Source organism: Medicago truncatula, chromosome 5 (genome assembly GCF_003473485.1).
Source record: "Medicago truncatula cultivar Jemalong A17 chromosome 5, MtrunA17r5.0-ANR, whole genome shotgun sequence".
NCBI lineage: Eukaryota > Viridiplantae > Streptophyta > Magnoliopsida > Fabales > Fabaceae > Medicago > Medicago truncatula.
The window spans coordinates 40094034-40105595 of NC_053046.1; the positions used below are offsets into that span (position 1 = coordinate 40094034).

The 11562-nt window shown below is 31.8% G+C and overlaps 1 protein-coding gene across 2 annotated transcripts; it reads right to left on the reverse strand.

Moving 5' to 3' along the window:
- Positions 1-1149: 1149 nt before the first annotated feature.
- LOC11432343 (hydroxyproline O-arabinosyltransferase RDN1-like) lies at positions 1150-8658 on the reverse strand. 2 transcript variants are annotated; one of them, NM_001424911.1, is made up of 9 exons: positions 8355-8513; positions 7558-8197; positions 4597-4664; positions 4314-4515; positions 3067-3164; positions 2837-2906; positions 2671-2742; positions 2455-2568; positions 1150-1337 (listed from the first exon to the last, which is right to left on the reverse strand). In NM_001424911.1, the coding sequence occupies exons 2-9, from the start codon at positions 7933-7935 to the stop codon at positions 1266-1268; spliced, it is 1074 nt and encodes a 357-aa protein (NP_001411840.1). In that variant the 5' UTR covers positions 7936-8197; positions 8355-8513; the 3' UTR covers positions 1150-1265. The 2 variants fall into 2 exon arrangements, with proteins under 2 accessions (NP_001411840.1, XP_024640977.1); XM_024785209.2 differs by lacking the exon at positions 1150-1337 and adding an exon at positions 1678-2038 and having other exon boundaries at positions 8355-8658.
- Between the last annotated feature and the right edge of the window lie 2904 nt (positions 8659-11562).

Below are 11562 nucleotides of genomic sequence, written 5' to 3' on the forward strand. Positions count from 1 at the left end.
TTTTACCAATATTATCCTTAGTTATTTATTATGGAGAGATAAATATATGAAATGGATATTAAATGAATAAAGTCATTATAGTAAAAGTATAGCTTATTGCATCAAAAGTAGTATCAATTGTTGATTATCTTGGTTTGTGTAAAATGTCAAAATGTGACAATTAAAAAGGAACGGAGGTAGTAGCAAATTCTCGAATGTGGGCAACAAAAAAAATTCTCATGGTCTTGAATATGATAAAAAAGTCTACTATAATTATTATATTTAATGCTACTATTCCAAATTTATCTTTTAAGTAAAATTATTCTTTCAACACTTTTCAATGTACTTCCAAAAATAAAATTGAAAAGGTGCACTTTTTTACAATGACATAAATACACTTAAACCACTTTCTTAAAGTGCGTATTTTTTTTGGTTTTTTGCTTATATACCGGAGGGAGTATAACACTAGTTTCTTTCCATTGAAGTCAAGCTAGCTGGGAGCGGCCCCCTCTCCCCTTCAAGTCAACATATATTGAAGTAGGGGGCGTAAATGAGACAAACAGATACTCCTCCGTTTTAAAATGAGTATCACTTTGACAGAATAAAATTGTTTTAAAATTGATGTCATTCTCACTTTTCAATGTCCTATTAATTATTTTTCCAATAATATGCTTTAATTATTAATATACACAATACTTTCAAAGTACCACATTTTACTTTCTTATAATAATGGGAAATGCACCAATAGTTAACAAAGCTATTTTAGTAAATGTGTCTGTCATGTCTATAGACAACATTGTGTCATCTCTTAGTATGTGTGCAAAAACCTTAAACGACATTTATTTTGAAACGAAGAGAGTAAAAATTAAAAACTTGAGCTTGACTTCTGAAAAATTGGACTTAGCTTGTTAAACTCATTTATATAACTTGTGAAAAATTGCTTTTAACTTGTGGAAAAGTGCTTTTGAGAAGAGGCAGCATCCAAGAAAAATTGGTGGGGTGAAAAAAGTTGCATATTTTATCGTTGATTGCACTCTGACAACAATCAGTTGGCAAAAATATTTTAGAATAGGTTGTAAATGTCTTGTACATGTTTTAATGCAAAATAATTAACTGGCTATTTTATTTTATTTTAAAAAAAAATCTATCTTCAGAGCTAGCACAAAATGACCATTTGTATTTTTTTGCCAACTAATCTATTTTGACATATATTTAGTGTTTGTGATTCTCATCTTAAAGCACTGGCATAGAGGCAGCACAAGGAGTTATAGTTCGTAATCTTTCCCTTAGCTTCTATTTAACGAATCCCAATTAGGTATGTTTGCAGTAGCCTCATTGACCATCTTTACAAGCCTCACCTGCAAAATTATCATTACAGAATCTTTTAATTAGCAACAAAAAAAAGGCAAAAAGGAAAGTAATACAGCATAATCGAAGCTTCAAGAAAAGACAACAATGTAATATCAGCTTATAACTCACCAAACACTTAAATAAAACCAAACTTTTCTGTTCACCTTGTACTAATGGCATAACATCAAATCCTAGTTCTTAGTAGATTGCTGATATGATATTATTATAAATAAAACATAAAGAGATATAAGGTTCGTTTAGTGGCTGGGGTGGGGGCACTACCGGATCTGTAGGAGACGTAGGAAGGCCATGACCTTCCCATTGTTAAAAAAAAAAATAAAAAAAATTCTTAATAGTTAATATACACATAAGCCAAGCGTTCTAGCGGCAAGGTAACTTGCAACAAGTATTAATGTCCTAAGTTCGAAACCGGTAGTTTCACTTAACCCATAATGCAAAAATCGTGATTCGAACCCTGTTACATAGAACAATGGTCAATAGAGCTAATACACCTAACCATAAGTGTCACTTGTATCCATTTTGATGCAAAATAACACACACACACACACTGATACACATTAGCAAGTTGGCCACCTCACGTAAATCTTTCAAGCTCCGTCACTGGGTGGGGGAATTAAGGAGTGGAGTGATAATAAGGCCGATGGTTTGATTTCCACTCCCATCATAATACTAACTACACAAACATTCGCTGTTTCAAAAAATATATATATTATTATAAACATATCATATGAAGAAGCAACATTTCAAGCATGCATGATATTAGAAGATAAGAAAATATCTTGTAGCTTGGTATTGTTTTAATTATCTCATGGATTCAGTTTCATATTTTCTAGTATCTTAAATTATCTCGTGATCAGTTTCCACATTTCTTAATTATTAACATGAATTTCCTTCTCGTTTAATTCGGATTTCGAGTCATAATAATGGTTAGTGCTTTGCGATTTTTAGTATCAAGAAATCATCATTGCAAAGTCTTTATTCTTTCTTTCTAGTTTCTTCTTAATCTAACCTCAACATGTCAAACCTATTCATCTGACCTTATTGCCCCTAAAAATAAATTTCGACATAGACACATAGACACAATTCTGGAATGAAAAGACTTACTACACTTTCCGGAACTCCAGGAGGTGGTAATGAAAGGTTTTTGGGCGGAGGACCCATAAGATATGATCTCTTGTCAAAACGCCATTCTCCAATCTTTCCATATGTCAGTTTCCCCTGAATGAAGATGTGATAAATAGTAAATTACTAGTTAACCGAACAACTAAACGTGCATGACCGATATAGATAAAAGGAATAAGGAAAAAGAAATGGACTCGCCTTCAAATTATAGTCACATCCATATGTAAAATGTATGATAAACTTCTTCCCCACGTCTAAGTCCCAAGGCGGCTGAAAAATTCCAACGATTCATACGATAAACTTTATTATGTAACAAAGGGAAGAAAAGGAAATGAAAATAGTAGAAGATATGAGGAATTCGAACCTGCAGCATAAAGTCTTTTCGAAGAATATGCTTTATACCATGCAATGCAGACGCTACAGCATAAGCATACCTTCACTCAACAGAGTTAAAGTAGTAGAAGGTTAGGTCTATCAGTAATGACCATTGTCGACAAGAAATTATAAAATGAAAACAACATCAGTTGAATGAGATAACTAACAAGAAATAAAGCCGTCATGTTGCAAACTTCAATGGTAATTCACAATACTCACATTTCAAGCACCCATCCGAAAGCTTTATCTGTCTCAGGATCATCTTTCATTCTCAATGAAATGTTCACCCACGTGGGAGCTATTTCCTCCAACATATACTGATATACCAAAAATCAAACCCTTAGAGGAAGAAACTATGTGGTTCACAAGAAACTTAGATAGCAACTATAACAGCAGCATCAAAAACTAACAACTACAGGGTCATAGTATAACAAATAAAATTAAGATTTAAATATGTTTTCGGTTCCTCCAACTATAATACCACCCTTCTAATCCTCGCTAATAATCCACAACATTTTGCTTTTGGTCCTTAGTTTTGTTTAGTCCCTGAAATAATTTTTTAGTCCCTGTAAAAAAAAAAACTTTGAAAAACATCCCTGTAAAATTTGGGTCAGTTTTGATTTTCGTCCCTGTAAAAAAAAAACTTTGAAAAACATCCCTGTAAATTTTTTTTGTTTGAAAAAGGTCCCTGGCCCCACTTTTTTGCTGACATGGTATGGTTTTGGCCACGTGGCAGTTGCTGACTGTGCAACCTTTGCCACATGGCAGTCCATGTCATTAAAAAATTTAAAAATATTTTTTAAATTCTGAAATTTATTTTTTAAAATTAAAAAAACTGAAAAAAAATTCCAATATATTTTTCGGAATTGTTTTATGATTTTTAAATTTTTTCAAATTTTTTTAATTTAAAAAAAGAATTTTCAGAATTTTGAAGAAAAAAAAAATTGAATTATGTGGCATGCCACGTCAGTGCCATGTGGCAAAAGTTGCATAGTCAGCAACTGCCACATGGCAAAAAAATGCCAAATCAGATCGGAAGTGGGGCGAGGGACCTTTTTCAAACAAAAAAATTTACAGGGATGTTTTTCAAAGTTTTTTTTTTACAGGGACGAAAATCAAAACTGGTCTAAATTATAGGGACGAAAATCATATTTAAGCCTAATTTTTTACATTGGAACTTATTCTTGTAATTTGTAGAGCATTTGATCTTCGTCCCTCCAATTTGGACTGTCTAAAGACTAAAATAAGTATTACACACATATCACAGAGACTAATTCCAACATGAACAAATTTTACAAGGACTAAAATAAAACAACAAAGATGAAAAGCAAAAGTGGTATATTTGCAAGGATTGAAAGAAAATTACATGGACAAAAAGCAAAAATTTGTATATCTGCAAGGACCAAAAACATATTTAAACCTAAAATTAACCTTATGCAAGCTATTATTATAAATTGAAACTTCACCTTGTGGATGATTACAGGGGAATTGCCAATGGGATCAACATCAGTAACAGGACCGTTTTCCTTAGGATAGAATTTTCTCATAATTTTTTCATTTTCAGCTGGTTTTATATAGAAGAATGGATACCCTGCTGGTTCATTTTCTGTAGCCAAATTAGGCAAAGGATTAACAAATATGTGGTCGGGTTCTGCCATCAGAATATATCTGCACCAATCATAAAATCCAATGCTTCTTAGATTTCATTATTGGTAAAAAACATAAAGCCTAGAAAATTAAGACACTTACTCTTCATCAATAACCGCTTTCTCCAGCCATTGAACAAAAGCCCATGGTCTATTTAGCACAATATAACCCTGAACCGAAAGCAAAATTAATAAAAGCATGAACTGTAAGCAAATATATAGACAGATCAAGAACAATGATATATACTCATGATGCAGTGGATCGGTGTTGTCAAATAGTGTGACTGTAGTGCTATAGCGTTACAGAATTTGAACAAATTGCTATTATTCTTTGATACGTTATTTATAATTTTTTTTATCAAATAGTGGCTATACTGTAGCGTAGAGGAATTTGACCAAACAACTATTATCGCGATCCTTAATTGACAACATTGCAATGGATACTTATCAACAAGTTTGGACATGTTAAGTCAAAACCTTTTCACTGAAAAGGTAAAATCCATCAGTATAGAAAGTGCAACCATTCATCTTTACACGAATCATACATACCGTCTTAGCAGGGCCGTTCCTAGAGTTTTACAGGCCTTAGGCATGATATGAATAAAGGGCCCCTTACATATTATATTATAATTTTTATTTAGCTCATTGTTGTGATTTTATCAGGTCTTTTCGTTTTTTTCCCCGCTTTTTACTACCAAAAAAAAAAAAATGAGTGGGCCACATGATCCTAAATGCGTCCCACATCAGTTTAATGATCATGAATGCGTATCGCATGATTTAGCATTATCAAATTCAATTTTGCAATCCTTTTTATCAATTCTAGAAAGTTGACATTACTATAACGATATAATTTAATTTTTTGGAACCTTTGAAAGACAACATTAAGACTAATTTCTCTAGTAGGCCTATTTTCAACTAAAATATATATTTTTTTGTTATAAAATTATCCCAATTTCTTGGATAATAAATATGACTAATATATTTAATATTAGTGAGGCACATTATTAGGAACAAAGGGCCCCAAAAATATCATAAATTTCTTTGATAATACTAATTTTTTTCGCACATTATTAAGAAAAACCAATTTTTTTTATGGGGAGGGTGTATATAGAAATCTTTGTATATACGAGGGTATACATAGCAAATTGAGACAGAAGGGCCAAAATCATCAACAGGCTTCAGTCCAGCCTTTCATCATGTCAATGTTTGGGCCTTTTAGTGAACTTTACTATATACACCCCCTAAAAACCAAATATTTTGATATACACCGCCCACCATAAAAAAATTTTAGGGCCCCCTACCGGCCTATGCCTAGGGCCGGCCCTGCGTCTTAGATGCGTGCATTGAAAAAAAATTAATATGTTACGATCGTATTCTACTATGGACAAATCATACATACATGCTCAAATGATTACTGCAGATTATCATATTACTCCCTCCGTTTCAAAATATATGTCGCAATCAACCACTTCACACATGCCAATGCACAACCTTGACCGTTAATATATTTAATTATCTAAAAAAAATTATAAAAATTTAATATTTTGTAAATATTTATCGAAACAAATCGAATAACATCTCACATGCTAACATTTGTATTTATATGTTAGTTAAAAAGTATGGTCAAAGCAAGTCATGTGAATAGTGCATACTGCAAAAATGCGACATGTATTTTGAAACGGAGGGAGTATGTTGCTTAGTTTATGTTGTCTACACTACACAGTCAATGTATTGCATCATATCTTAGGCAGTAGCAATAAATAAAATACATAGATATAAAAGCAGGTGTGCCAATCACCATCAACAATAGAAAGATCCATAACTTAAGGCAATTGGACAAGTACTTTAAAACAAGATAATAATAAAACCACAACAACAAAAAAAGCTAAAACAGAAAAATATAATTTGCCGAAGCCATAAAAAGGAAGCAAAAGTAACTCTTCAAATTCAAAACCTCTTTTGAACAAAAATTGTTATAAGACAGGCTAAAAAGATAAGATATTGAAAGGACTAAATGTTAAAACACCAACTAGTTCAAAATAACCAGTGATATAATAGTCAAAAACATTAAGGTTCTGTTTGCGAGGTTGAGGGGAAGGGGAAGGGGAAGGGAGGACAGTGGGGGGGGATAGCGAAATCTTCTACATTTTTCGAGAGTGTTTTCGTAGATAATGATAAAACGAACGTTTATCATTAATATGTTTTTAATACAATTTTCTTTAAAAACAATTTTCGAGTGTTTTATAACAACATAGATTAGATTTGAAGAATTTATCAAAACTCTCTTTCAATACAATTTTCGAGTTCCCCCATTTTGAGGAGATTTTGTGTTATGAAGAAAAAACAAAACCCCTGTTCAATTTGGGGTTGGGGGATTATCCTTTCTTTCATTTTCCTTTCCTACTTCCTTTTACCCAAAGCCCTCCCCTCCAAACTTGCAAACAGAGCCTAAGGATATTCAGATAAAACCATTCATGCAAACCTATCCTATTCCCCCCTTGGCCTCACCTAATAACATTTCCATTACTGCAAGGAAGGTTTATTCACCAGTTTTAGGAAAAAAAAATGAACTCTATTTATGATTACTATAAGTCTATAACCATGGTTTTAAATTGCGGTCCACAACCGCAATATAAAGGGTTTTGAAGTGTCCACAATGGCATCACAACTGCATTTTACCACAAAATAAAGATTTGCGGAATAACAACAACCACTATTTAACGACATAATTATAACATTTGACAGGGTAACAATCATAAGCCTTGGATTACAAGGAAGTAGTCCGAAGGGTACTTCTTTCTCTTCTTTGTTCCAATTCTATGTGAATCTTTCTATACAGCTGAATCAACAAAATATGTTCATTTCACACTTAAGTTACTATATTATATAATACCCTATTTTAACCAAACAGCTATCTCATTCTTCTCTCATACCATTGTCTCTTTCTCCAACTTGTAATATAATGTGTAGTTTTAGTATGTATATCAGGATTTGTAAACTTGATATTAAATCAGGAATTCACCAAAATAACATGCTGAAAAGGCAGAAACGTAAAAGTACATACCCTATCCAAACCCTCAGGAAGAGGATCAACAACAAAAGTAGGAATTTCATTCATCAACTGATCTCCCCTTCCTGAATGCAAAATTCGCGTGAACTTTCCCATAGCCGATCCAGGCATATCCTTCGTCTTCTTATACCAATAATACATAATCCTACATTGCCATTGACTATAAGCAGCATCAGTTGCCGTCACAGCAACATGGTATTTCGAATTAGTATTCCTAATCTCCATCGCTTTTCCATCAAATGATCCCAAATCATTTCCCGCCTTATGTTCCATCATCATAAACACCAAATTATAAGTTGCAAAGGAAAATCCTAACACCATAAGCAGCATAAGTAGAGATTTTACCCTCCCCATGCTTTTTCTTACAATCATTATAAAAAATCTTCACTCTTTCACCTTCTCAATCTCAAATCAAACTATCAAACCTACCCAATTCTTCTATCCTTCAAAATCACAACTTTAGTTCATGCTAATAATCAATAGAAACAAAAACAACCTTTAGTTTACATGTTGGTTTACTGAATTAACCAGACAAATCAAACAACCATTTATTTTATTTTTCTAGTTCGTTAACGGAATCAATAAGACAAATCAAACAATCTTATATTTCAGTTATTAGTTCCACAAGAAATACCTGCAACAAAACAAAGAACAAAAACAGTTACATACATACATAATCAATGTGCTACAGAACACCCTAAAGCAGTAACAACACAAATCAATGGAATTGAAAGTTGAAACCAAATAAAAAAGATAAAACATGTTGAATTGTTGAATTAAGAGTCACTTACATGGATCTGAATTTGTGCATCAATTCAAGGTAGCCCAATGAGAAAGATTGAAACTTTGGAGGAAAATAGAAAATGGGTACCAAGTGTTTGAAGAAATGAAAATATGAGAAGTGAGTGAGAAAAAGAAATTTGTGGGGTTTTGGGTTTTGAACAAAAAAACCAAGGAGGGTTGAAGTTTTGAAGAGTGTGGTGAGATCATGAAGATGTCACTGTAAAATTAGGTTAAATTAGTGATAAAGTAATCTACTATGAGTAAAGTGAAATCGATATTTCATAATCATATGATGAGAGAGCTTATGTGAAGTGAAATGTCACTCTCTTCATCATTTTTTCGCTAATATAAGTTGATATGAATTAGACATGTTGCTGACTAGAATCAGGACAAATCTCAAAGTTCAACGAACATTAACAAAAGTATTTATAAATCCTCTAACAGAGATTCTATATCCGAAAGTTAAATTTAAGATCATACAAATTAGTCAACTTTTTATCAACTCAATTTTATATTTATATTTTTATTAATGTTGATCAGTTTGGTTCTCACAATTTTTCATCCACCCAATTTAATCTTGACAAAAAATAATAAATAAATATTTGATTATTTTTCATTTTTGGATATATTCTCTTCAATTCAATCATAAACCAAAGTAACTATTTCAGTCAAAAAGATAAAATAAAAGTAAGACACAAATTAAAAATATTGCTTAATTTGTAAAAAAAAAAAATGCTTAGTTTTATTCAATTTTCGTGATGTAATAAAAAATTGATTGTATTTCTTAAATTATCAATTATTTTCATTTGATTTTCTATACAAGCTTTTTTTTTTTGTACACGTTTCATTTTTTTACTAGTTTTTTTTTACTTAATGATTTTGATTATGAGAGTTGCTATACGATACGACAAGTCAACACACAAATTTGCACGACAACTTCAATTTCATGTGGTATTCTCTTTTAATGAGTGTTACCTTACAATATTTTATAAACGTTCCTGTTTGCTGCAACACATGGCAATCAATAGACTATAGTGTGATCATTTGAAGTAAAAACAGAATTAAAAAAGTACTATAACTACTACATACAATTCATTCGTGCAATGGTGACGAAATTTTATGTCGTGCATTTTATCTTTTTCCTTTGATTATATTATTATTTGAGTCAAAGTTAATCATAATCAAAAGAGAAATGATATTTGTACAACTATTTTTGTACAACTTTCTCTCATACTCACATTATTTTCTTATTCTCTATTCATTTTTCTCTCTATTATTTTTGACCAATGAGAAGAGAGAACAACAAGGTTGTCCTAAAAGTTGTACCAAAAGAGTTGTTCAAATATCTCTACTTTAATCAAAATACAATATCTATCTACATTGTAAGTGGCACTTTATGAGTTGGTATTTACTATATTTTTTTTTTTAGAGTTTATGTGACTCAAATTATCTATTTTTATTTCATAAAAAAAAAAAAAAAAAAAAAGAGAAAGTGAAACGGATGAGTGTGATTGGTTGGGTGGCATATAGGGGTCAGCATCAAAAGGAATGAAGTAAAGTGTAGGAAAGGTTGGTCATTGAGATAGATTCGACGTAAATCCTGGTCATAAACACATCCCAATTTGTCTCCTTTGAATATTCAAAAAAAGCCACTTCAAAGCGTTGCAATTGCTGTTCATGTGTGTAACCTGTCTTATTCATGTTCCTTTTGGCCAAATTCTAAAATAATAGGAAAGATTCTCATGTCATTTTATAATGGACTCTTTTTTCAACTATTGAGTTGTTTAACTAACTCTCATGAGTATTCCATGGATTTAATCTAAGTAAAATCTTTTACATTTCCGTTTAATCAAATTATTCACATGGTAACGCATGTTTGTGACATAAATATGAGTATTAAGATGTTGAAAGATCTGTTTAAATCAAAAAAGATGTTGGGAGGTCATTTTCTTTAAAAAAAAATGTTGGAAGGTATGTGCCTAAATATTATAAATAAATGTGAGTAGATGTTTGAGGTTAAAAAAATATTATGAACTGGTTTTTTTTTTACGCATATATTATTATGAATAGGTTAGAGAGACAATTGATTTGCAAAAATATATTTCATTTTTCTAAATATAATTAGAAATTTTTATTTTTGAAAGAATTATATGTTGAAAAGATTGTTAGAGGGTCTTGAGCTAATATTGTTTCTAATAAAGATTCTAACATAAGAAGTAGACTAAATATAAATGTATGTTTTTACAAGTAGTCTACTTTAGATTAGACACTAGGCATTGTTTGGTTCTAGGGAAGGTGAATGGAAAGAAAGTAGGAAGGAAAGAAAGTTCATCAAAATTTGTGTTTTCATTGTTTGGTTGCACTGTCAGAGAGGAAAGAAAGTGTTCTTTGGGTGGGTCCCACATCAAAAAAACTTTCCGCTCTAAAATGCGAAGAAAGGTTGAGTTGCACATCCATTTTGATATAATTACTAAACAACCATTGCTTTTGAAGACTTTCTTTTACACATATGCATTTTTTTTTTACTACCAATTGATTTTCTTCTGACGTCACAAGGCTTCAAGCTTGTTATCCTATCGATCCTGGTAACAAAACTTAAGCATGAGAAGTACTACGTTGTAACGTCACATCATTGGTCTTCTTTATGCGTAAGCAGCCTGCAAACTTTTTATGCATTTCATTAAGACATGATGTACTCTTATTTCCAATTGTTCTTATTTATAATTCAGACAATGACCATTACACTCATTTCTCTCGTATCTCATCCATCTTTTTTAATGAGTAAACCCTCATTTGGGTCCCTGAAAGTGTTGCTCACTATCAGGCACATCCCTAGATCAATGAAATGAACCAAAAACTCCCCCAATGATTGTTTCGTTAGTCAAATGCATCCAAAACGTTAACTTGGTGTTAACTCTGTTATACTCATAGATGAGGGACCAAAATGACAACAATCATGTTTCTGCCATCATCTTCTTCAATCTTCTTCAATGCCCCCAATTCCTTCATCTTCTCCAACACTACTCATGAACTCATGATCACCAACACCTATGCCCAGAAGTGATCATATTCAAAATCAAAATTCAAAATTGATTCACTCATGCTCAAACTTTACAAAATTCCACTTCTAACAATATCACTTAGGTGCAGCTGTTTGGATTCGGGGAGGTACACAAACTGTCCAACTGTGTGGCAGTGTTTAGCCTACAGTTGGTT